The sequence below is a fragment of the Tachyglossus aculeatus genome, chromosome 22 (genome assembly GCF_015852505.1).
Source record: "Tachyglossus aculeatus isolate mTacAcu1 chromosome 22, mTacAcu1.pri, whole genome shotgun sequence".
NCBI lineage: Eukaryota > Metazoa > Chordata > Mammalia > Monotremata > Tachyglossidae > Tachyglossus > Tachyglossus aculeatus.
Window position 1 is genome coordinate 41,425,668 of NC_052087.1, and position 27,404 is coordinate 41,453,071.

A 27,404-nucleotide genomic window follows, 5' to 3' on the forward strand; every position below is an offset into this window, starting at 1 on the left:
AGAGAATGTGTCTATTTATTATATTGTAATCTCCCAGGCACTTAGTACAGTACTCTGCATACAGTAAGCGCTCAATAAGTACGATTGACTTGACTGACTGAATCAAGTATAGAGACGTCGAAAAGCCTGAGGTGCTATACCCTTTAATCAATCAATCAATGGCATTGATTGTATATACCTGTATATGTGTATATATGTTTGTACATATTAATTACTCTATTTATTTATTTTACTTGTACATATCTATTCTATTTATTTTGTTAGTATGTTTGGTTTTGTTGTCTGTCTCCCCCTTTTAGACTGTGAGCCCACTGTTGGGTAGGGACTGTCTCTATGTGTTGCCAATTTGTACTTCCCAAGCGCTTAGTACAGTGCTCTGCACACAGTAAGTGCTCAATAAATACAATTGATTGATTGATTGATTGAATCATGTATAGAAATTTGTCGTACTCTCCCGCTTAGAATAGTGCTCTGTACACAGCTGAGTATCATAAATAGCATAAGTGCTATTGATTAATTCATGATTTTTGGTGGGAAAGAATGTTCATGAATTTCAACAGCTGTACCTTTTGTTTGGGAAGAGTACTAAATTGGTGCTAAATAGCACTCATCCCTGGTCTGCTAACTGAAGATGTGGGAGGGCCCAAGGCCTTATAATAATAATCATAATAATAATGATAGTACTGGTTTTTGTTAAGCGCTTACTGTGTGCCAAGCACTGTACTAACTTCAGGGTTAGATATAAGATAATCAGGTCCCACATAGGGCTCACAGTCTAAGTAGGAGGGACAATAGGAATTGAATCCCCATTTTGCCGATGAGGGAACTGCGGTACAGAGGAGGCCCAGGGTCACACAGCAGACAAGTGATGGAGCTGAGATTAGAACCCAGGACCTATGACTCCCAGGCCTGTCTTCTTTCCACTAAGCCATACTGCTTTTCCAGAGTGTACAGCCATGTCACAGTAGAGCTAACTACTGAGTCAATCAATTAGTGGTATTTATTGAGCACTTACTATGTGCAGAGCACTGTACTAAGTGCTTGGGAGAGTACAGTATGACAGAATTAGCATATATGGTCCCTGCCCTTAACGAGCTTACATTCTGGGGAGGGGGACGGACGTTTAAGCACCAGATATTCACCCTACTTTCTGCTGTCCAGCACTGAGGAGCGTATCCGTTATTTATTTTCATGTCTGACTCCCCCTTTAAACTGTCAACTCCCTGTGGGCAGGTACATGTCTACGGACTCTATTGTATTGTCTTCTCCGAAGCACTTAGTACAGTGTTCTGCACATAGTAAGCTCTCAATAAATAGCATTGAATGAGTGAACTATCAATCAATCGTATTTATTGAGCGCTTACTGTGTGCAGAGCACTGTACTAAGCGCTTGGGAAGTACAGGTTGGCAACATATAGAGACAGTCCCTACCCAACAGTGGGCTCACAGTCAAGAAGGGGGAGACAGAGAACAAAACTAAAGATAGTAACAAAATAAAACAAATAGAATAGATATGTACAAGTAAAATAGAGTAATAAATATGTACAAACATATATACATATATACAGATGATAGGGTCTATGCCCAACCTGATTTGCTTGTATCCACCCCAGCCCTTAGTACAGTGCCTGGCACATAGGAACCACCTGTCTCTTGGGTCACTGTCTGATTTCTGCTTTGTCTGGTCTGTTGACAGAGACAGTTTCAGGGGCTCGGGCTGGGCCACTTAAGCCAAGGGACGTTTTCCCGGCAGGCTTTTCTACTGGGGGCTTCGTGGGATTGATTTCCGGCTAGCGTAGAGACCCTCAGTGTGGCAAGGGGACAGTTGTAATAGATGGGGCCAAGAAGAGAGGCAGTGTGGCCTAATGGATAGAGCACGGGCTTGGGAGTCAGAAGGACCTGGGTTCTAATGTGGCTCTGCCTCTTGTCTGCTGTGTGACCTTGGGTTTGTCACTTCACTTTTCTGGGCTTCGGTTTTCTCATCTGTAAAATTGGGATTGAGACCGGGAGCCCTATATGGGACAGGGACTCTGTCTAACCTGATTATATTGTATCTACCACAGTGCTTAGTACAGTACCTGGCATATTGTAAGTGTTTAACAAAAAAAAGGATGATTCTGCCTGAGCAAATGTTCCCACTTCCCCCTTCCTTTTAGCCCCTCCCCTCGTATGTGCCCTATGTATGTATGTATGCCTTGTATGTATGTGCCTCATGTATGCCTCGTCTGTAAGGTTGATCAGTCAGTGACACTTGTTGAGCTCTTACTGTGGCAAGTGTACTGTAGTAAGCTCTTGGGAGAGTACGATATAACAGAGTTGGTAGACACATTCCTTGCCCGCAACAAGCTTACAATGCAGAGGGGGAGACAGACTTTAATATAAATAAGTAAATTACAGATTTGTACATAAGTGCTGTGGGCCTGAGGGAGGGGTGAATAAAGTGTGCAAATCTAAGTGCAAAAGTGATTGGAGGAGCAGTTTGTCTCAGTGGACAGAGCCCGGGCTTGGGAGTCAGAAGTCATGGGTTCTAATTCTGGCTCCATCTCTTGTCAGCTGTGTGACTTTGGGCAAGTCGCTTAATCAATCAATCGTATTGAGCGCTTACTGTGTGCAGAGCACTGTACTAAGCGCTTGGGAAGTACAAGTTGGCAACATATAGAGACAGTCCCTACCCAACAGTGGGCTCACAGTCTAGAAGGGGGAGACAGAGAACAAAACCAAACATACTAACAAAATAAAATAACTTCTCTGTGCCTCAGTTGCCTCATTTGTCAAATGGCGATTAAGACTTTGAGCCCCAAGTGGGACAACCTGATCACTTTGTATCCCCCCCAGCGCTTAGAACAGTGCTTGGCACATAGTAAGCGCTTAACAAATGCCATCATTATTATTACTGTTATTATTCAGAAGGGAGTAGAAGAAGAGGAAGTGAGGGCTGCTGTGTTCCTTCCTTTACCGTCTCCATCCTGGGGCTTGAAGGAGCCTGCCTGTTGTAGGCAGCTTCTGCTACTTTTGAACAGATCCTACTCGGTTTCCTAGTCTATTCCTGCCCTTTTGCCAGGCCATGAGAAGCAGTGTAGCCTAGTGGAATGAGAACCATAGTCAGAGGACCCGGATTCTAATCCCAGCTCTGCCACTTGCTTGCTGTGTGACCCGGGGCAAGTCATTCTACCCAGTGTCCTCATCTGTAATATGGGGATGAAATACCTATTCTCCCTTCCATTTATTCATTCATTCAATCATATTTATTGAGCGCTTACTGTGTGCAGAGCACTGTACTAAGCGCTTGGGAAGTACAAGTCGGCAACATATAGAGACGGTTCCTACCTAACAACGGGCTCACAATCTTGAAGGGGCAATTATTCATTCATTCATTCACTGAATCGTATTTATTGAGCGCTTACTGTGTGCAGAGCACTGTACTAAGCGCTTGGGAAGTACAAGTCGGCAACATATAGAGACGGTTCCTACCCAGCAACGGGCTCACAGTCTTGAAGGGGCAATTATTCATTCATTCAATTGTATTTATTGAGTGCTTACTGCGTGCAGAGCACTGTACTAAGTGCTTGGAAAGTACAGGTTGGCAACATATAGAGACGGTCCCTACCCAAAAACGGGCTCACAGTCTAGAATTATCCTGTGTCCATCCCAGTGCTTAGAACAATGCTTACCAAGTACCATGATTATTATTATTTATTAGCCACCACAGTTTCACATAATATCATCCCTGTACAGAGACACGTTTCGGGAGGTCTTTCGTCCCAATCCCTGCGTTCAGCGACTTCCCGGGAAAGGTGTCAGCCAGCTCGGAGGATTTCAGTGCAGCTGGTTCCTTCACAAGGCGCTGCCAGAAAGGGAGGATCAGAGACAGGAAGAGCTGTCTAGTACAGAAGACACTTGTTCCTCCTGGAATAGAAAGAGGGGGGGAGGGCAGGAAGCGAAACTGGGGCCATTTCTAAGACCTTCTCGTCCGCCTCTGCCGTGGGCTTTGAACGGATTCCCCGGCTGCAGCTGCGGCTGTGTGTGGACTCTTGTTCATCTTCAAAGAATTGCCGTAGATCCTCCTTGGTTCGGCGTTGGCATTTCTTCTCCTGGCCGGCCGCGGGAACCAGATCCCTGGAAGTTGGCACAGGGCCTTGGGCAGCCCCAGGCATCTTGCCCACTCCCGGGCTACCCCTTCCCCGAGCCCTCCCCCATTCCCTGGCCCCGGCCTACCCATCTGCAGGTGTGTGGCTCCAATTCACCCGACCATTGGCACGCCCAGAGCAGCTCAGCCAGGCAAGCTGGTTTTCAGCAGTGAGGCCAAGCACTGTGATGGATACAGTGAGCCCTTGTTGGCTCAGTCCAGGGAGAGTGAGAATAATAATCATCAATCATCATCATCAATCGTATTTATTGAGCGCTTACTATGTGCAGAGCACTGAACTAAGCGCTTGGGAAGTACAAATTGGCAACATACGGAGACGGTCCCCACCCAACAGTGGGCTCACAGTCTAAAAGGGGGAGACAGAGAACAAAACCAAACATACTAACAAAATAAAATAAATAGAATAGATATGTACAAATAAAATAGAGTAAAAAATATGTACAAACATATATACATATATACAGGTGCTGTGGGGAAGGGGAGGAGGTAAGATGGGGGGATGGAGAGGGGGACGGGGGGAGGAAGGAAGGGGCTCAGTCTGGGAAGGCCTCCTGGAGGAGGTGAGCTCTCAGCAGGGCCTTGAAGGGAGGAAGAGAGCTAGCTTGGTAATTATTATTACTATAATAATAATTATGGTATTTGTTAAGCGCTTTCTTTATGCCAGACCCTGTTCTAAGCGCTGAGGTGGATACAAGCAAATCAGGTTGGACGCAGTCCCTGCCCCGCATGAGGCTCGCAGTCTCAATCCCCATTTTACAGATGAGGTCATTGTGGCACAGAGAAGTGAAGTGATGTGTCAGAGCTGGGATTAGAACCCTTGACCTTCTGATTCCCAGGCCCGTGCTCTGTCCACTACACCGTAATGCTTCTCCCAAGTGCTTAGTACAGTGCTCTTCACAGAGTAAGAGCTCAATAAGAAGCAGCGTGGCTCAGTGGAAAGAGCACAGGCTTTGGAGTCAGGGGTCATGGGTTCGAATCCCTGCTCTGCCAATTGCCAGCTGTGTGACTTTGGGCAAGTCACTTAACTTCTCTGTGCCTCAGTTACCTCATCTGTAAAATGGGGATTAAGACTGTGAGCCCCCCATGGGACAACCTGATTTCCTTGTAACCTCCCCAGTGCTTAGAACAGTGCTTTGCACATAGTAAGCGCTTAATAAATGCTATTAAAAAAATAAATATAATTGATTGAATCCAAGCCAGTCCCATGGCCCTCCCATTCAGGGACTCAGACCCTGGTTATGCTGTTTAGTTAATTTATATCGAGGGCTTTCAACCCTTAGTACAGTGCCTGGCACATAGTAAGCACTGAACAAATACCATAAGAACATTGTTCATTTCAGGAGAGAGGACCTGAGCGGGCCTTTTGGCTGGCTGTAACTTCTGTTTTCCATGCTACTCTTTGTCTTGTGGGGCCATAGTGTGTATTGCCATTTAACTGTTCATTTAACGCCCAAAACTAAGAACAATGAAAGGAGAAAAAGAAATGTGAGGGGGAAAATATTTCTGTCCCAAAGCCTCATCTTAGCCTGTGAATAATGCCATAAATTGGTTTGCTAGTCTACTGCAGCGGAAAAATTAAAGGGAGAACCACAAACTTAACATTCCAAATTCCAGCAAACCCCTCCCCAAAACAAACCCCCTTTTGTTCTATTCCCAGCAGGAGAGAAATGCACCTGATTATGGGAGAAAACCTTTTAAATGATCTTTTAATTGGATGAGATGGCACTTCAGTGCCCACATGATGACTTTATTCCTTGTGATTTGTAAGAAAGTGCATTCCTGGGTGTGTTTAATGTGGATTCTTCTGAGAAGAGTGAGGTATTTATTGTACCTTATCATATCGTTGTGGGCAGGGAATGTGTCTGCTAACTCTGTTGTTTTGAACTCTCCCAATCGCTTAGTGCTATGCACATAGTAAATGCTCAGTAGATACCATTGACTGATTGAGGGTTTCACAGGACTTTAGGGGTAACGGGTAACGTGAATAAAATGGATGCTGACATTAGTTTGTTTCCATTCTCAGAATTACTTGATATGTAGGTATTTCCATGTCTGTCTCCCCTCACTAGAGTGTAAGCTCCTGGTGGGTAGGGGGATGTGACTCCTGTATCTGTTGTATTTGCCTAAGTGCTTAACAGTAACAATAATAATGATAATAATGATGGTATTTGTTAAGTGCTTACTATATGCCGAACACTGTTGTAAGAACTGGGGTAGATCCAAGGTAATCAGGTTGTCCCACGTGGGGCTCACAGTGTTAATCACCATTTTACAGGTGAGGTAACTGAGGCACAGAGAAGTGACTTGCCCAGGATCTCACAGCAGACAAGTGGCGCAGCGGGATTAGAACCCACGACCTCTGACTCCCAAGCCCGGGCTCTTGCCAATTGTCAGCTGTGTGACTTTGGGCAAGTCACTTCATTTCTCTGTGCCTCAGTGACCTCACCTGTAAAATGGGGATTGACTGTGAGCCCCCGGTGGGACAACCTGATCACCTTGTAACCTCCCCAGCGCTTAGAACAGTGCTTTGCACATAGTAAGCGCTTAATAAATGCCATCATCATCATCTTGCCACTAAGCCACACTGCTTCTCTGGTGCATTGCATTTACCGGGGGCTCAATAAATAACATTATTACTATGCCATGCAGGGAAATTTTAAAAAATCCATTTGGTCACTTTATAGTTCTAACCTTGTGAATTCCAAGCATCCCAGTGAAAAAGAGCCCAACAGAAACCGCTCACCATTGGCTTTAAAGGTCTCTAAACGTTGCAAGCTTGTACTTCCCAAGCGCTTCGTACAGTGCTCTGCACACAGTAAGCACTCAATAAATACGATTGAGTGAATGAATGAATGACTCAATCAGCTTGTCCCTTCCAACCTTGCCTCTCTGATTCCCAGCGTGGCTCAGTGGAAAGAGCACAGGCTTTGGAGTCAGGTCATGGGTTCGAATTCTGGCTCTGCCACATGTCTGCTGTGTGACCTTGGGGAAGTCACTTAACTTTTCTGAGCCTGTTACCTCATGTGTAAAATGGGGATTAAGACTGTGAGCCCCACGTGGGACAACCTGATCACCTTGTATCCCCCAGCGCTTAGAACAGTGCTTTGCACATAGTAAGCACTTAACAAATGCCATTATTATTATTATTATTATTATTATTATTATTATTACTCGACCCAGCCTGCACGCTTAGCTCCTCTATTGCCAACCTGCTCACTGTACCTCGATCTCGTCCATCTCCCTGCCGACCCCTCACCCATGTCCTTCTTGTACTGTGGACCTCCCTCTCCCTTCATTTATGACAGACCACCACTCTTCCCACCTTTAAAGCCGTATTAAAATCCCATTTCCTTCAAGAGGCCCTCCCCAACTAAACTCTCATTTCCCCTACTCCATCTCTTTTCTGCATTGCTTATGAACTTGGATGTGTACATACATACACTTGATATTCACCGCCCGCCCTCAGCCCCACAGCACTTATGCACACATCCATAATTTATTTCAATGTCTGTCCAAACCTCTGTCAATCAATCAATCAATGGTATTTATTGAGAGTTTACTGTGTGCTGGGCTCTGTACTAAGCACAGCATGGCCTAGTGGCAAGAACATGGGCTTAGGAGTCAGAAGTTGTGGGTTCTAATCCCAGCTCTGCCCCTTGTCTGCTGTGTGACCTTGGGCAAGCCACTTAACTTCTCTGTGCCTCAGTTACCTCATCTGTAAAAATGGGGATTAAGACTGTGAGCCCCACGTGGGACAACCTGGTTACCTTGTATATACCCCTGCACTTTGTACAGTGCTTGGCACATAGTAAGTGCTTAACAAATACCATAATTATTTTACAGTACAGCAGACGTATTCCCTGCCCACAATGAGCTTACAGTCTAGAGGGGGAGACAGATACTAATATCAATAAATAATTTATAATACATAATTGGAAGATAGGTACCTAAGTGCTGTGGGGTTCAGGGTGGGGCAAGTAACAAATGTCTGAAGGTCATTGGGCTGTCAGCCCCTTGTGAGCAGGGAACACGGCTACCAACTCTGTGGTATCGTACTCTCCCAAGCGCTTAGTACAGTGCATTGCACACAGGAAACACTCGATACAGGCCACTGACTGATTAAGAGTCAGGAAACCCGGGTTTGGGACTGTGGCCAAGTCACTTAACTTCTCTGACCCTCAGTTTTCTCATTGGTAAACTGAGGCTGATAGATCCTGAGTTCTGTGAGGAACGAGTCTGGTGCCCGATCTCAAAATCTTGTATAATTGTAATAATAATTATGGTATTAAGCGCTTACTATGTGCCAAGCACTGTTCCAAGCCCTGGGGTAGACGTGGGGCTCACAGTCTCAGTCCCCGTTTTAAAGGTGAGGTAACTGAGGCACAGAGAAGTTGTGACTTGCTCAAGGTCACCCAGCAGACAAGTGCTTAGAACAGTGCTTTGCACATAGCAAGCGCTTAATAAGTGCCATCATTATTATTATTATTTTAAAGTGGCAGAGCTGGGATTAGAACCCATGACCTCTGACTCCAAAGCCCCTGCTCTTACCACTAGGCCATGCCGCGCCTGTCTAACCACCACTTGGCACAGAAAGGCACTTAATGAAAGCCATAGTTATCATCACACCAGGAGCCAGCATTTCTGAGTCTCTGCATTGTTCCACAGCTTGGAAATAAGTATCCTCTCCTCTGTGGCAAGCAGTATTTACATATTTAAATACTTTATTCATTCAGTCGTATTTATTGAGCACTTACTGTGTGCAGAGCACTGTACTAAGCACTTGGGAAGTAGAAGTTGGCAACATACAGAGATGGTCCCTACCCCACTACGGGCTTGCAGATGAGGCAACTGAGGAACAGCGAAGTTAAGTGTCTTGCCAAAAGTCACACAGCAGACAAGTGGCAGAGCCTGATTTAGAACCCAGGTCCTTTTGACTTCCAGGCTTCTGCTCTCTCAATAAGAGATCTACATTTGTAATTATATCTGTGGAATTTTAAAGTGCTTTTTTGTTACTGGTATTTTTTGAGCAATACAGTCACACATAACACCATAGAAAAGCAGTGTAGCCAAGTGGAAAGAGCATGGGCTTAAGAGTCAGGGACCTGGGTCCTAGTTCCTGCCCCGCCACTTGTCTGCTGGGTGATCTTGGGCAAATCACTTTTAACCTTTCTGCGCCTCAGTTACCTCATCTGTAAAATGGGGATTAAGACTGTAAACTCATGCGAGACATGGACTGTGTCCAAACTGATTAGCTTGTGTCTACCCCAGTGCTTGACGCAGAGTAAGCTCTTAACAAATCCCACAATTAATAGTAATAATAATCATAAAAACACTTGGGGAAAAGTTGGCCAGAAACTGGGATCCATGTGCCCTGCCTTCAAGGTACTCACCATGGTTAATTTTAAAAATTAGCAATCAAGTTGCTGAATTGCAGGGGGTGAAAACAGTACCTGGCTTAATTGGAGACAGTGGGACTGGTATCTGAGCCTGCCAGGGTTAAGTTAATTGTTTTTTTGAATGTCACCACCTGAAGCAAAAGTAACTAGGGGATGGAGGTAGCAGAATGGCCCAGGAGGCTGCCATGCCCCCTCCCTGGCCCCAAGGGGATGAAGCAATAATCGATCAATCCATCAATGGTATTTATTGAGTGTGTACTATGTGCACAGCACTGTGCTAAGCACTGGGGAGAGTACAGTGCAGCAGAATTAGCAGACACGTTTCCCGCCCATAACGAGCTTACAGTGGAGGGCAGATTCTCTCCCCCTCTACTTTTCTTGCCGTTTCCCCTTCCTCTATCTTCCTTTCTTTCTTCCCTACTCCCCCCCTTTTAATGGTATTTGTTAAGTGCTTATTATGTGTCAAGCGCTGTCCTAAAGCACTGCTGTGGTAGATATATATTTATCAGGTTGGACCCAGTCCCTTTCCCACTTGGGGTTTATACAATACAAATTGGAGGAAAAAGAATTTAATCCCCATTTTACAGCTGAGGTAACTAACCACAGATAAGTTAAGTGACTTAGACAAGGTCATTCAGCTGACAGGTGGAGGAGTTGGGACTAGAACCCAGGTCCTTAATCCCCATTTTACAGCTGAGGTAACTAACCACAGATAAGTTAAGTGACTTAGACAAGGTCATTCAGCTGACAGGTGGAGGAGTTGGGACTAGAACCCAGGTCCTTAATCCCCATTTTACAGCTGAGGTAACTAACCACAGATAAGTTAAGTGACTTAGACAAGGTCATTCAGCTGACAGGTGGAGGAGTTGGGACTAGAACCCAGGTCCTTTCACTCCCAGGCCCATGCCCTTTCCACTAGACCATGCTGCTTCTCTTTCCCATTCTTCTTTTTCTTTGGCAGTTTCTAGTTCCTCCTTTATGTTTCATCCTTCAGAGGCTCCTAATAAATAATAATAATTAAGTGCTTACTATGTGCCAAGCAGTGCTCTAAGTGCTGGGGTAGTTACAAGTTAATCAGGTTGAACACAGTCCCTGTGCCACCTGGGGCTCATACTCTTAAACCCCCTTTTACAGATGAGGTAGCTGAGGCCCAGAGAAGTGAAGTGACTTCTCCAAGGTCACACAGCAGACATGTGGCGGAGCGGGGATTCGAACCCAGGTCCTTCTGACTCCCAAGTCCGTGCTCTATCCACTAAGACGTGCTGCTTTCAAGGGAACCTTTTGGGTGAGCTTACTACTGTTTTGTGAAAGTGGAGAGGCAGTTCAATCAGTGGTATTTGTTGAATGCTTACTGGGAACAGAGCACTGCACTACTCAATCAATCATATTTATTGAGCGCTTACTATGTGCAGAGCACTGTACTAAGCGCTTGAATACAGGCCAAGGTAACAGATAATCGCAGAGTCACGGATATCTAGCTGTTGGTTTTGCTGTGAATTCCTCGGGCTGGCAAAAGTCATTCAGTGTCGCAGCAAGTGTCTTTTTGTCTTTTGGTTTTTGTTATTCCCCCCACTGATGACAGTGACGAGACAGCTGAAGCTTTCTAAAAATAAACAGCCACTTTGTTCTTCTTTTCCTTAAAAAAACCCAAACCTGTGGCCCCCTCTCCTTACCATCCCCAGCTTCCCCAAGTTAATCAAAGATGAATGTAGGTGTGTTGTACCAGTGATTCCAACAAAAGGGAAAGGATTTTTCCGGGACGACGGGAAATCGGGAGCAGGACAGAACAAAGGCTCGGTCGGGAGCAGGACAGAACAAAGGCTCGGTCTTCAGCGGTTGCCAAAAATAGAAAAATTGGCTGCTGGGGCTCACCTGACATGGAGCCTGCCTCGGGAGTGGATTTGTAACCACGGTGCCCACCTGACACGGCTTCCAAAAGAGGTGGCAGCACGGGCATTGGGGGAAGCGATCATTATGAAGACAACACAGGAATGCATTTCTCTGATCTCTCTGCCCCTCCATTCTCCATCCTCAGAAAAGCCCTTTTTTTGTGGTATTTAAGTGCTTATTATGTGCCAGGTGTGTACTAAGCACTGAGGGAGGTACAAGCTAGTCTGGCTGGAAACAGTCCATTTCCCACATGGGGCTTCAAAACCCTAATCCCCATTTTATAGATGAGGTAACTGAGGCATAGAGAAGCAAAGTGACGTACCCAAGATCACACTACAGATGTGGTGGACCTAAAATTAGAACCCATGTCCTTCTAACTCCCACACCAGTGCCCTAACCACTAGGCCACGCTCCTTCTCTGTAAAATGGAGATTAAGACTATGAGCCCCACGTGGGACATGGACTGTGTCCAACCCGATTAACCTGTATCTATCTCAGCGCCTAGTACAGGGACTGGTACGTAGTAAGTGCCTAACAAAAGCCGTAATAAAAAAGAAAAACCTGCCGGGCAGTTTGTGGCTGGCTGCTTCTGTGGAGGGAGCACAGCAGCCTTCAGAAATTGCCTGCCTTCTCTGAGCCACGGAGTGCCAAGAAAATGCCCGGTTCCACACGGAGGATGAGCTTTGAAGAATGGGACAGGCTGGGTATAGCCTTGGGTGATGCTTTGGGCAGAGCTTCTGCTGTCCTGCTCAAGGATGCTCCATGATCGGTCTTCTGGGGCCCCAACCAGCTCTAGGTTGTAATATTCTCCTTCCTGCTTAGCCTGGGAGCCCCATGTGGGTCAGGGGCTTTGTCTGACCTGAACCTACCCCAATCAATCAATTAATCATATTTACTGAGCGCTTGGTGCGGCCCAGTGGAAAGGGTACGGCCTTAGAAATCAGAAGGAACTGGATTCTTATTCCAACACTGCCACTTGCCTGCTGTGTGACCTTGGCCAAGTTACTTCTTTGGGCCTCAGTTTCCTCATCTGGAAAATGGAGATTAAGACTGTGAGCCACGTGGGACGTGGACTTGTATCCATCCCAGAGCTTAGTAAAGTGCTTGGCACATAGTAAGCGCTTAAATGCCCCAGTTATTATTATTATTATTATTGTCATTACAGAGTTGGGAGACATTCCCTGCCCACAGTGAGTTTACAGTCTAGAGGGGGAGGCAGATATGAATATAAATAAATAAATTCCAGGCTTGGCATATAGTAAGCGCTTCACAGATACCATAATAATAATGGATAGCGGCAAGCCGGTTATTAATTACACAATGCAGTGACTCCTCCGTTTTTCTGTTTTGCTTTTGGAAACCGAGAAGACGGCTCATGGGAAAGTCTTCCAGACCTAGGATGTATGCCATCCTGTCAGATCCAAGTGGTTTGGGCATCCCTCAGATCCCTGAGCGACATTGGGTGATGAGAACAATGGGAGGAGGGGGGGTGAGGCAAGAAGCAGATTTTTGTAATTGTCTTGAAGTTGAAGATGAGGGGAAGAGGCTTGCTGAGCAAGGTCCCCGATGCTTTGTCATAATTACTTCTGTGCACAGTGATCGCAGGGCAGGGACAACTTTGCTGTTCAGGTTTGCAACAGAGGATATAACTGGTTGCCCACCTGCAGAATTTATTTTAGAACTTTGTCCCTCACAGAGCCAGCCTTAGAGGCCGAGGGCACAAGGTCAGATACCCAAGCTCGTTACAGGCAGGGAACGTGCATGCTAACTCTGTTGTACTCTCCCAGGTGCTTAGTTCAGTGCTCTGCACATGGTAAGTGCTCAGTAAATACCATTGATTGATTGACTTCCAAGTTCTTCCCTCTGCAGGTGTTTCTGCAAGCTCCCACTGGCTCCACGTGGCCCGTGGGATTGACTTTATTTTTAATTTAATTCGGTGCCATTGTTGCCGCAGCTGCACCCTCATTTTGCCAATCAACTTCGGGGATGGTGACACGGTTTATTTTAGGAAGTGGAATGTGTGGAAATGGGAAAGTTTCAGAAGGATGTCAGTTGGCTGGAGGGACTTGTCAAAGAAGGGGCAGTCGTGGGGGGGGGGCGCGGAGGGAAGAAACAAGATTAGAAAAACTGAATTTATTTTGCTTGGAAAAGAGATCCTAAGGATGAATGAATAGTGGACTTCATTTTGGTATGTTCTAAGGAGGCTGGGCCAGTTGTCCTACATCTTCATTGAGTGTAGGAGAGAAAATGGGTATATATTATTATTATAATTTTTTATAATAATAATAACAGGTGTTCTCAGTGCTGAGTGATGGCATTTGTTAAGCGCTTACTTTGTGCAAAGCACTGTTCTAAGCGCTGGGGTAATACAAGGTGATCAGGTTATCCCACGTGGGGCCCACAATCTTAATCCCCATTTTACAGATGAGGACACTGAGGCTCAGAGAAGTTAAGTGACTTGCCCATGTGGCAGAGCCGGGATTCGAACCCATGACCTCTGGCTCCCAAGCCTGGGCTCTTTCCACTGAGCCATGCTGTGCTTACTATGTACCAAACACTGTACTAAGCACTGGCATTGGGCATGGTCCCTGTCTCACATGGGGTTAACTGTCTTAATCCCCATTTTATAGTTGAGAGAACTGAGGCACGGAGAAGCTAAGTGACTTGCCTAAGATCACCCAGCAGACAAGTGAGAAGCAGCGTGGCTCAGTGGAAGGAGCACGGGCTTTGGAGTCAGAGGTCATGGGTTCGAATCCCAGCTCTGCCACATGTCTGCTGTGTGACCTTGGGCAAGTCACTTCACTTCTCTGGTCCTCAGTTACCTCGTCTGGAAAATGGGGATTAAGACTGTGAGCCCCCTGTGGGACAACCTGATCACCTTGTAACCTCCTCAGTGCTTAGAACAGTGCTTTGCACATAGTAAGCACTTAATAAATACCATTTTTATTATTATTATTATTCTCTCAGCATCAGTTACCTCATCTGTAAAAAGAGGATTAAGACTGTGAGCCCCACGTGGGACAACCTGATCACCTTGTATCCCCCCAGCACTTAGAACAGTGCTTTGCACATAGTAAGTGCTTAACAAATGCCATCATCATTGTTATTATTATTAAGTGGCACAGATGGGATTAGAACCCAGATCCCGTTACTCCCAGGCCCATGCCACAGCCAAATACTGACACGATAGAAATTCCTGCCAGAAGGGGATATTAGATATTGAAATATGTGCCTTATTGAAGGCACGTCTCTTCTAAGAGACCTTCCCAGACTAAGCCCCACTTTTCCTCATCTCCCACTCCTTTGTGCGTTGCCCTACCTTGCTCTCTTTGCTCTGCCTCTCCCTCTCAACCCCACGGCACTTATGTATATATCTGTCATTTATTTATTTGTGTTGACGTCCGTCTCCCCCTTTCTAGGCTGTGAGCTTGTTGTGGGCAGGAGGTGTCACTGTTTATTGTTGCATTGTACTTTCCCAAGCGCTTAGTATGGTGCTCTGCGCACAGTAAGCACTTAATAAATATGATTGAATGAATGAATGAAATGGGCAGCATAGGTTGGGAATGGTATGGACTGTCTTTCCCAGAGCATTAAGAATTCATTCATTCATTCATTCAATTGTATTTATTGAGCGCTTACTGTGTGCAGAACACTGTACTAAGCGCTTGGGAAATACAAGTCGGTAACATATAGAGACGGTCCCTACCCAACAATGGGCTCACAGTCTAGAAAGGGGAGACAGACAACAAAACATGTAGACAGGTGTCAAAACCGTCAGAATAAATAGAATTATAGCTATATGTACAGCATTAATAAAATAGTGTAGTAAATATGTACAAGCAAAATAAATAGAGTAATAAATGTGTGCAAATATATGCAAGTGCTGTGCGGAGGGGAAGGAGGTAGGGCGGGGGGGCGATGGGGAGGAGGAGAGGAAAAAGGGGGCTCAGTCTGGGAAGGCCTCCTGGAGGAGGTGAGCTCTCAGTAGGGCTTTGAAGGGAGGAAGAGATGTTGGCGGATGTTTGGAGGGAGGGCATTCCAGGCCAGGGGAAGGACGTGGGCCGGGGGTCGACGGCGAGACAGGTGAGAACGAGGCCCAGTGAGGCGGTTAGCGGTGGCAGAGGAGCGGAGGGTGCGGGCTGGGCTGTAGGAGGAGAGAAGGGAGGTGAGGTAGGAGGGGGCGAGGGGATGGACAGCCTTGAAGCCGAGAGTGAGTTTTTGCTTGATTCGTAGGTTGACAGGCAACCACTGGAGTTTTTGAGGAGGGGAGTAACATTCCCAGAGCGTTTCTGCACAAAGATGATCCGGGCAGCAGCGTGAAGTATAGATTGAAGTGGGGAGAGACAGGAGGATGGGAGATCAGAGAGGAGGCTGATGCAGTAATCCAGTCAGGATAGGATGAGAGACTGAACCAGCAGAGCACCGGTTTGGATGGAGAGGAAAAGGCGGATCTCGGCGATGCTGCAGAGGTGAGACCGGCAGGTTTTGGTGACGGATTGGATGTGAGGGGTGAACGAGAGAGCGGAGTCGAGGATGACACCAAGGTTGCGGGCTTGTGAGACGGGAAGGATGGTAGTGCCGTCTACAGTGATGGAAAAATCAGGGAGAGGACAGGGTTTGGGAGGGAAGATAAGGAGCTCAGTCTTGGACATGTTGAGTTTTAGATGGCAGGCAGACATCCACATGGAGATGTCCTGAAGGCAGGAGGAGATGTGAGCCTGGAGGGAAGGGAGAGAGAGCAGGGGTGGAGATGTAGATTTGGGTGTCATCAGTGTAGAGATGATAGTTGAAGTCGTGGGAGCGAATGGGTTCACCGGGGAGTACCTTGGCTGTGTTTGATGCCACTTGGAGGCAGGGTAATGGGGGAGTTGACCTGTGAAGGGCTTCACAGTTATAGTGCTTGTGTCTCGCCGTCAGATTCACCTGGAGATCATTTTATTATTATTTTTTATTATATTTTTAAGTGCTTATTATGTGTAAAGTACAGTTCTAAGCTCTGGGGTAGATGCAAGTTAATCAGGTCAGTCACAGTCCCCGTCCCACACGGGGTTCACAGTCTAAGGAGGCGGGAGAAGAGGTATTCAATCCCCATTTTACAGATGAGAGGAAACTGAAGCACAGACAAGTGAACTGACTTGCCCAGGGTAACACAGCAGACAAGTGGCAGAGCTGGGATTAGAACCCAGATCCTCTGACTCCCAGGGCTGTGCTCTTTCCACTAGGCCCCACTGCTTCATGACGTACTGAATGGAGCACAGGCCTGCAAGTCAGAAGGTCATAGGTTCTAATCCCGGCTCTGTCACTTGTCTGCTGTGTGACCTTGGGGAAGTCACTTCACTTCTCTGGGCCTCAGCCACCTCATCTGTAAAATGGGGACATGGACTGTGTCCAACCCAATTTGCTTGTGGCCACCCCAGTGTAGTACAGTGGCTGGCACTTAGCGCTTAACAAATAAAAATAATTAATAACAATAATTAATAATAATAATAATGTTTGACCTTTTTTATTAAGTTTAGGAGCCAATTTTAAAAATATACTGGATATGAATTTTTATTCCTCTTTGTATGTATCAGGCCTATCCTGTTGCTTGAAGTGAGCTACATCTGAAGGATGTTTTTATGAATCCAGAGAGAAATCAAACTTGTCGCATAGTGGCATAGTGCTGCTTCCTTCCTAGGGCTGAGATAATCTTAGGGCAAAAAGTGTGCATTTTGGGGGAACGGGGGTTGAGAGATAAGGCACTTATCCCAGCTGGAGTACTGCATCGGCCTCCTTCCTGACCATCCTGCCTCACTTGTCTTCCCTCTCTAATCCACACTTCACTCTATTGTCAAGATCCTTTTCCCTAAGAATTGTTCTGCATCTGTCACTCAACTCCTCAGAATCCTTCAATGGTTGCCCATTCCTGTCCACATCAAGCAGAAACTCCTGACCAAAGGCTATAAGGAATTGGTCCTCTCTTTCTCCTTCCTACCTATACACTCTGTTCCTCCAGTACACCCCAGCTCACATTCTTGGCTCCTCTAAAGCCAACCTACTTACTGTGCCTCATTCACATCCCTCTAGCTGCTGCCCTCTTGCTCACATCCTTATTTCTTCCTGGAACCCGCTCCCCTTTCACATCCGGCAGACCCCTGCTCTCACCATCATCATCAATCGTATTTATTGAGCGCTTACTGTGTGCAGAGCACTGTACTAAGCGCTTGGGAAGTACAAATTGGCACCATCTTCAAAGCCCTTCTGAAATCACATCTCCAGGAGACCAGAAGCTGTATGGTCTAATGGAAAAAGCATGAGTCTGGGAGTCCGAGGACCTGGGTTCTAATCCTGGGTCTGTCGGTGGCTTGCTGTGGGACTTTGGGCAAGTCACTTCACTTCTCTGTGCCTTAGTTCTCTCATCTGTAAAATGGGAATTAAGAATGAGAGCCCCATCATCATCATCATCATCATCAATCGTATTTATTGAGCGCTTACTGTGTGCAGAGCACTGTACTAAGCGCTTGGGAAGTCCAAGTTGGCACATGTGTGTCCAACCTTGTCTCTGCCCCAGCGCTTAGTACATTGCCTGGCACACAGTGTGTAACAAATGCATTAAAAAAACATCTTCCTCTCTAGTCTGAAATTTCCTGAGCAAACCTCTCTGACCCTTTGCAGTCGGCTATGTTTCCCAAGCCTTTCCCTTAGGTAACTGGTGTCTTTCCGCCTCAAGCTTTTGGCTACTGCCAGGGTAACAGCTTAACTTTCTCGCCACATGTTGTGTGTAATGTGAAGGGGAAGATCCTTGGTCATGTTTGAAGTGTGAGAGATTATTTAACCCGTGGTCTTTCAAGAAGTCATCGCTATGAAGGTTGCATCTGTTTTCCTTGGGTGCCCGAAAGGGAAGAATGAAAACATACCATCAGCAAGAGCAGAAATCTTGCCCGAGTAAGATTATATATAGGTTTGAATATGCTCAATGAAACCTACATGAATCTTGCAAAATCTGCCACCCCTTGGGACCAGATGTAGCATCCAAGTGAATAGTGGTGTGCAGGTTGTACCTCTTTCTAATAATAGCAATAATAATGATGATGATGGATTTGTTAAGCACTTACTATGTGCCAAGCACTGTTCTAAGCGCTGGGGGAGATACAAGGTAATCAGGTTGTCCCACATGAGGCTAACAGTCTTAATCCCTATTTTACAGATGAGGTAACTGAGGCACAGAGAAGTTAAGTGACTTGCCCAAAGTCACACAGCAGACAAGTGGTGGAGCCAGGATTAGATTTGGGTGTGAAGCAGTATAGCCTAGTGAAAAGAGGGAAGCCTGGATGTCAGGGAACTTGTGTTCTAATCCCAGCCCTGCCCCTTGTCCGCTCTGCAACCTTGGGCCAGTCGGTTAACTTCTGGGGGCCTCAGTTTCCTCATCTGTAAAATGGGGATTCAGTACCGACTCTCCCTCCTGCTGAAACTGGGAGCCCCATGTGGAACAGGAACTGTGTTCAGTCTTTATCTGCCCAGGTGCTTAGTGCAGTTCTTGGCATGTAGCTCTTAACAAGTACCACAAATTATGATTTATTATTTTTATTGTTTGTGTTTGGGTTAGATGTCTGTCTAACTCCTCAAGCCCATTTTATTCTGATGTAATCTTGTGTTGTTTCATTTATCATATAGCTTTATGCCAGTACATACAGGCTTCTAAAGCCAAAGGTGGTGCCAGCCCTTTCATTTCCAGTGCCGCAGAAGGTAAAACAAACCCAACCAAGGACGCTCAAAGTGTTCTGGTGGTTCTTATGTCTCTGTCTGGTGGCATTCTGTGCCTTTTGACCTTCTAAAATTTCAGCTCCTCTTTGAATTGGAGTCTTTCAGATCTGCCTTTTTCTAGGTGGTGGGTTCTCTGATTTTATTTCCCCTCTCTCTCTCCTTTTTCCTCTTTCAAGGCTCCCACCTTGGGGTGGAGGGTGGGGAGGGAAGAGGGATCTTGAGGTATTTCAGATATTTCTGAATCAACAAGATCTCTCCTTGGTTTTGCTTCTTTATCTTTTGTCCTCTCTTTTTTTTTTATCTCTTTGTGCTTTTTGAAGATCATAAAAATGCAGATTGCATTCTGAATTTAAAGTAATTTATGCATTTGCAGTGGCATCAGTAGAATACTAAGCAACTTGATCTTGGCTCAAGGTGCTTGTAACTGATGAGAACTCCAGGCAAACCTGATCCCTCTAATTTCCTCTACTCCCCCAAATACTAAGCGTTGGTTTGTTGCTAATGATTGAATTTAATGAAGAGCACAGACGGATAATGACGTCCGACATAATCAACGCTAAAACTTCTCCACTGCTTTAATCACCTAATAACTTTGCTGCATTTCCTGACTACCGTGGATGGATTGTTGCTTTTATTTACCCTCTTGGCTTCATGACTGAGTGCTGTTGTACTGTTGGGCTCAAGCCCCTCATCAGCGGGTGGGCCACCTGAAGTTATTGATGAGGCTGTGTTGCATTCTTTTTCTTCCAGGGGAAAATTTTGAGCAGACACCTTTGAGGCGAACGTTCAAGTCCAAGGTTCTCGCCCGTTATCCTGACAACGTGGAATGGAATCCCTTTGACCAGGATGCAGTGGGAATGGTCAGTAACTCGCAGCTGATGGACATGCCTGGTCCTGAAAGAAGCAGCATGATCTAGACTGTGAGCCCACTGCTGGGTAGGGACCATCTCTATGTGTTGCCAACTTGTACTTCCCAAGCGCTTAGTACAGTGCTCTGCACACAGTAAGCGCTCAATAAATACGATTGAATGAATGAATAGTGGAGAGAGCATGGGCCTGGGAATCAGAGGACCTGGGTTCTAATGCTGCACCACTTGGCAGCTGGGTGACCTTGAGCAAGTCACTTCACGTCTCTGTGCCTCAGTTTATAAAATGGGGATGAAGACTGTGACCCCTATGTGGGACATGGACTGGGTCCAACCCGATTGGCTTTTATCTACCCTAGTGCTTAATACAGTGTCTGGCACATAGTTAAGCGTTTTAACAGATTATCTTTTTTGGGATAAAAAAAGGCATTCCTAGTGGCTAAAATCCAAGGGGAAGATAACAGTAGCCTTAGATGTTGCTTTTGATGTTTTGGCCAATCATTTTTGAAAAAGCCTGAATTTTTAAAAGTTGCAGCACCAAACCATTCATTCATTCACGCATATTTATTGAGCACTTACTGTGTGCAGAGCACTGTACTAAGTGCTTGGGAAAGTACGGTACAGCAGTGTACATTGACATTCCCTGCCCACAATGAGCTTACAGTCTAGAAACCAGGGGTTGTCCATCCGCCTCCATGTTAAACAAAAACTCCTCGCCATTGGCTTTAAAGCTGTCCATCACCTTTCCCCCTCTTACCTCACCTGTCTTCCCTCCTACAACCCAGTCCCCACACTTCGCTCCTCTAGTGCTAACCTTCTCACTGTGCCTCCATCTCGCCTATCCTACCATCTTCCCCTCCCAGGTCCTGCCTCTGGCCTAAAATGCCCTTCCTCCTCAAATTAGACAGACAGTTACTCTCCCCTACCCCGCCACTTCAAGCCCTTATTGACGGCACATCTCCTCCAAGAAGCCTTCCCAGACTAAGCTCCACTTTTCCTCATCTCCTGCTCCTTTCTTTGTTGCCTTGACTTGTTCCCGTTGTTTATCCCCGGTCTCAGCCCCACAGCACTTATGTACATATCTGTAACTTTATTTATTTGTATTGATGTCTGCCTGCCCCCCCTCTAGACTGAAAGGTCGTTGTGGGCAGGGAATGTTTATTGCTTATTGTTGTGTTGTACTTTACCAAGCTCTTAGTACAGTCCTCTGCACACAGTAAGTGCTCAATAAATATGATTAAATGAATGGAGATAATACTTGTAGTATTTGTTAAACGCTTAACTATATTGATAAATGCTATTGGATAGCTAAACAGCTGTAGAAGATGTCAACTGAAATTTTATGCCATTGAGCAGTGTGCTTTGCACACAGTAAGAGCTCAATAAATGCAATTGATTGAATGAATAAAGATAGTGAAGTCACCACTGCTCTATTGTAAAATTCAGTGCGGTCCCTAATAAAGGAGCAAAGACTGGCTTCTCTCTGTGATTCCTCCAGTGTTGATCCTCTAAGCTCATTGTGGGCAGGGAACGTATCTACCAACTTTGTTATATTGTACTCTCCCAAGCGCTTGGTACAGTGCTCTGCACACAGTAAGCGCTCAGTAAATACGATTGAATGAATTAATACCATCGATTGATTGAAAATTATTTACCATCTCCATTGTAACTTTATGCTTGCATCATAACTTGAATGGCAGGAAGCAAATGGAATTTAGATCTCATGGGCAGCTTGATAAGAGACTTTGGTCGTTGTGGCTGTTTGTTCATCATTGTCATCATCATCATAGTATTTATTGAGCATCCACTCTGTGCAGAGCATTGTATTAAGTGTTTGCGAGAGTACAGAAGAGTTAGCAGTCTCAATCCCCCCTCAAGGGCATCAATAATTATTGTATTTGTTAAGTGCTTACTATGTGGCAGGCACTGTACGAAGCGGGAGACAGGCACTAAGTAAATCATTTAGAGTATACAAGTCATATACTTTGTGGTTTGGGGACAGTGGGAATTTAGGTATTTAAATGGAGTGGAGTTTGGGGACAGTGGGAATTTAAGTATTTAAATGGAGTGGAAATATCAAGGAAATTGGGAGCCAAGAGTGGAGAGAAGAGAGATGACTTGGGGAAGGCCATCTGAAGAGATGTGATCTCAGAAAGGCTTTTCTGGTAGAGGGGAGCTGGGAGAAACAGTATGATTCAGTGGAAAGGAGCACGGGCTTTGGAGTCAAAGACCCTGGGTTCAAATCCCAGCTCTTCCAATTGTCAGCTGTGTGACTTGGGGCAAGTCACTTGACTTCTCTGTGCCTCAGTTACCTCATCTGTAAAATGGGGATTAAGACCGTGAGCCCCCTGTGGGACAACCTGATCACCTTGTAACCTCCCCAGCTCTTAGAACAGTGCTTTGCACATAATAAGCGCTTAATAAATGCCATTATTATACGAAGGGGTGGGAGTCCCAGGCAGCAGAGAGGATGTGAGCAATAAGCTAGAAGTGGGAGGGATGAGGCAGTTTTGCAGGTGTTGCAACTGCACCACCCAAGCTTCGTCGTTCCTCCAGTGAGGTCCGGCTAACGGCGGAGGGTTGCGGGGAGGCTCCCCTTCATAACTGAGCATTCGGTATGCATCTGGCCTCATGTATTCAGCTTCCATTACCCAAAAGCAGACAGCAAATCTTCCTCCTCATTCTGTGGCATTTCATTGCTCTATGCAAAATTTTCGATTTTGCTTTATGTGAGAGGCTTTCTGTCTTCTCCTATTCCTTAATTGGCCTGGCTCTCTTATCTTCCTTGAGTGTGTTGGTGTCATCGCATGATATTTTCTTCACAAAAGAATCAACTGTTCCCTCAACCTCAGGCATAGGGGTGTTGAGTGTCTTGTCTCTGCCTTTTTTGTCACTGAGCTTTTCAGTCAATCAGTATTAATTATGGTATTTTTTAAACACTAACAAGGAGCGGAGTGCTGTTTTAGATGCCGGAGCAGATAGGATATAATCAGGTCAGTTACGAGCCCTCTCCCACACGGGGCTCACGGTGATTTCCTGGGACCACCAGGGTTCTTTATAAATTTTAAAGTTTGGTTCTTGGGGTCCTACCAGTCATGTTTTCTGAAACATTAAGCACTGAGTACAGTGCCCTGCACAGAGTAAGCACTTAATAGATGCTGCTGATCGACTGGTGGTGTGAAATTTTTCAGTTGTGGCTTCGGTTTCACTCATTTGGGGTTTTGTCCACACACTATTTCAGTTTTGTCTTTTATTCGTAGGTGGGGCCCTTCATTGTAGATTTTTATTCTTTTATTTTTTCCCCCAAGAATTTATCAGCGTTTGCCACAACAAAAAAATAGGGAAAATTGGTGTGGTTGAAAAAGGCAGAGCTCTGTAGCGGATCGGAAACCAGTGTGCAGTGCTGATCTTTGTGGATTCCCCAAAAAGGAAGATTTGGATCTGAGCTCTCCTGTTTTGTCTATAAAGTAACTCTGGCTGTCCTGGGGAGGTTTGCTATCGAGGCCTTTGAGACGGCTGAAAATTGGCCAGTGGTCTCGTTCCCGAGGGGCCCGGTGCTATGGAGATGTCTGGGGCCGCAAAAATCGACGGGCAAACCTACCATACCTCCCTCCCCTTCTCCCCACCACAAAATCAATTTTAGTTTGTATGCTCAAGTCTCCTGTATTGAGAAGAGGCTTTAGGAGTGCAACCCTAAGGGCAGAAGTAGCGTAGACCCAAATAAATCACAGCTCTGTTCTTGTATTTGACAACTTTGTCCACACAGGCTGACAGGATATGGCTTCTACATAGAGGGAAAATTGGGCAGAGTAGTTGGGAAAAACCCAGTATGTCGTGGGGGGGCCCAAAAGAAATTAGGCTGGACTGGTGAGAAATTGGGTGGCTGACCTTGAATGGCACCATCAATGGTAATGAGCGCTTATTATGTGCAGAGCACTGTACTAAGCACTTGGTAGAGTCTAATACAAGAGTTGGTAGACACATTCCCTGCCCACGAGTCCAGAGGGGGCTGCAGACATCTAGCAGCATTATATTTCATTTATCATCTATCAGGAATCTACAGATGTGCAAGGGCTAGACCAAAACCAGAATTAGGCACATCAGTTACCCACAGGGTGCGGAACAGTTGTAGTTGTGTCCACAGTTGGCAGTTAAACACCGACGTTGGATACATCACCCTGGAGAGGATGAGGAGGGAGTCTAGCGAAGTCTTTGGCGAACGGTAGCCTGTTGCCCACTCTCGTCCCTGCAGCTGTTTGAAAAGCTCATTGTCTCCGCCCAGTATCTGGAAAGAAGCAGCCATGGTCAGCTGGTAGTGGAATTTCCTCACTTCCCATTTCTGGTTTTAAGCGCTTAACAAATACAGTAATTATTATTATTATTATTTTGCAGCTGTGCATGCCCAAGGGGCTGGCGTTCAAGACCCAGGCGGACCCCAGGGACCCCCAGTTCCACTCTTTCATCATCACCCGGGAGGACGGCTCGCGGACATTCGGCTTCTCCCTGACGTTTTACGAGGAGGTGACCAGCAAGCAGATCTGCAGCGCCATGCAGACGCTCTACCACATGCACAATGCCGAGTACGACGTGTTCCACGCGGCCCCGTCCGACATTGGGGAGGGCGGGGGGGGACTCCGAGGACTGCGACGCCACCCCTGGGACCAAACTGCAGCGCTTCAACTCGTATGACATCAGCCGGGACACGCTCTACGTGTCCAAGTGCATCTGCCTCATCGCCCCCATGTCCTTCATGAAGGCCTGCAGGCGGGTACTGGAGCAACTCCACCAGGCAGTCACCTCGCCCCAGCCTCCCCCCCTCCCCCTCGAGAGCTACATCTACAACATCCTCTATGAGGTGCCCCTCCCCCCTCCCGGGCGGTCCCTGAAATTCTCGGGGGTCTACGGGCCCATCGTCTGCCAGAGGCCGAGCACCGGCGAGTTGCCCCTCTTCGACTTCCCCGTGAGGGAGGTTTTTGAGCTGCTCGGCGTGGAGAACGTACTCCAGCTCTTTACCTGCGCCCTCTTGGAGTTTCAAATCCTGCTCTACTCACAGCGTAAGTCAGCCGGTTGCTTCCTCCGGCGCCTCGGGACCGCCCTGTCTCTCCCCCCCCCCCATAACCCCGGTCCAAAAGGATTCACCTTGAAAAGGTGTGTGACCTTGGGTGAGTCGCTTAGCTTCTCTGTGCCTCAGTTCCCTCATCTGTAAAATGGGGATTAAGACTGTGAGACTTGTGTAGGACAGGGACTGTGTCAAACCCGATGAGCTTGTATCTACCCCGGCACTTAGTACAGTGCCTGACACATAGTGAGTGCTTAATAAATACCATTAAAAAAAAAGATGTAGGTGGCCCCTGACCTGTTGGACAGAGGCTGCAGACTGCATTCTTTGGAAACGATGGCAGGGAGGGTCTCTGTTGGGAGGACAGGTGGAGAGAAGAGTCCAGCTCTGGGGTGGTCAATCCGTCAATCAAAGACTAGAGGTGGTGTTTTGTGTCTTCCTCATATCCTGTCCCGATAGCCCACCTGCAATGTGTAATGTTTCCCATTTTGGGCCTTTTAATATGTATGCCAGTCGACTGCAGTGTGGACTCGAACCGCACAAAAGAGTTTCAAACTGGGGACTGAAAGGAATCAGCCCAACATGGGCAAAAATCTCTAAAATTGCTGCATCTCCAACAGCAGTTGATGATGATGATGGCATTTATTAAGCACTTACTGTGTGCAAAGCACTGTTCTAAGCGCTGGGGAGGTTACAAGGTGATCAGGTTGTCCCACGGGGGGCTCAGAGTCTTAATCCCAATTTTACAGATGAGGTAACTGAGGCACAGAGAAGTGAAGCGACTTGCCCAGAGTCACACAGCTGACAATTGATGGGGTCGGGATTTGAACCCATGACCTCTGACTCCAAAGCCCGTGCTCTTTCCACTGAGCCACGCTGCTTCAGCTGGTTCTGCTCCGATTCTCCAGTCAATTGATTTATTGAGCTCTTACTCTGTGCAGAGCACTGTACTGAGTGCTTGGGAGAGTGCAGTGTAACAGAGTTGGGAGATGCGTTTCCTGCCTGCAGCGAGCTTGCAGTCAAGACAGGGAGACAGACATTAAGAGAAATAAGTAAATTACGGTGTGGACATGAATGCTATGCAACTGAGGGAGGGAGGAATAAAGGGTCCAAGGGAAAGGGTGATTCAGGAGGGAGTGGGAGAACAGGAAATGAGGGTTTAGTCAGGGAAGGCCTCTTGGAGGAGGCATGCTTCTCATAAGACTTTGAAGGTGGGGAGAGTGATCAGATATGAAGAGGGAGGGCGTTCCAGGCCAGAGGCAGGATGTGGGTGAGAGGTTGGCGGTGAGATAGATGAGATCGGGGTGCAGTGAGTACACTTGTAGACTCTCTTTGTGAAGCGAGTCCCTGGGGAGGGAAAATGGATGCTCGGGAATCCATCAGACTCCGTCTTGCCTTTCCTTGGGAAATTGGCCCAGTTATGTGAAGAATCCTCATCTTTATTCGCATAGGATATTGTCTTTAATTATATTTTTGAAGTATAACTGGCACTAGTCCTTTGTTAAAGATGAGTTCAAGGAGTGCTGAGGTTGCCCTAAGTAGTGTTGCTTAGCCAAGATTTGCAGGCGAGTGCAGAATAAATGGTACGGTAAATCAGGTTTTCTGTCTTTAGCAACACAAGTAAATTGGGAAAAATGCTGATTTTTCCTCCCTCAGCCTCTGCCAGAGGGAGTGATAATCCCATCAGGCTTTGCTTCTCTTCCATTTGTCAAAAGTAATTGCTCATTACAAAATTATGGGAGCTGTGGGCAAGCCCACACAGTTGCCAGGATTTGGAGTGCCTGCAGTTAGTTGGAATGTACTCGTGGCAAATGACCTTTGGCTGGTTCATATTTATTGTTTTCACCTTCTTTTCATTCATTCATTCAATCGCATTTATTAAGTGCTTACTTATGCAGAGCAGTGTACTAAGCGCTTGGGAAAGTACAATACAACAATGAACAGTGACGTTTCCTGCCCACAGTGAGTTCACAGTCTAGAGCTGGGGAGTCAGACATCAATCCAAATAAAGTTACAGATATATACATAAGTGCTGTGGGGCGGGGATGGGGAGAAGAGCAAAGGGAGCAAGTCAGGGTGATGTAGAAGGGAGTGGGAGATGAGGAAAAGTGGGGCTTAGTTTGGGAAGGCATCTTGGAGGAGGTGTGCCTTCAGTAAGGCTTTGAATGGGGAGAGAGTAATTCTTTGAACAGTGGACAAATCGAGTGGAGTGGATGGATATCTTGTCCCTTTAATGGATGGATATCTTTATGCCTTCTGATCCTGGCTCTGCCACATGTCTGCTGTGCAACATTGGGCAAGTC

General features: G+C 46.4%; 1 protein-coding gene across 1 annotated transcript in view; it reads left to right on the forward strand.

Moving 5' to 3' along the window:
• Positions 1-27,404, forward strand: part of DENND5A (DENN domain containing 5A) — a 120,973-nt gene that overhangs the window by 14,994 nt on the left and 78,575 nt on the right. Inside the window, 4 exon segments of the mRNA XM_038764361.1 lie at positions 19,087-19,158; positions 19,927-20,036; positions 24,435-24,649; positions 24,651-25,096. Of these exon segments, the coding sequence (XP_038620289.1) occupies positions 19,087-19,158; positions 19,927-20,036; positions 24,435-24,649; positions 24,651-25,096 (843 nt within the window).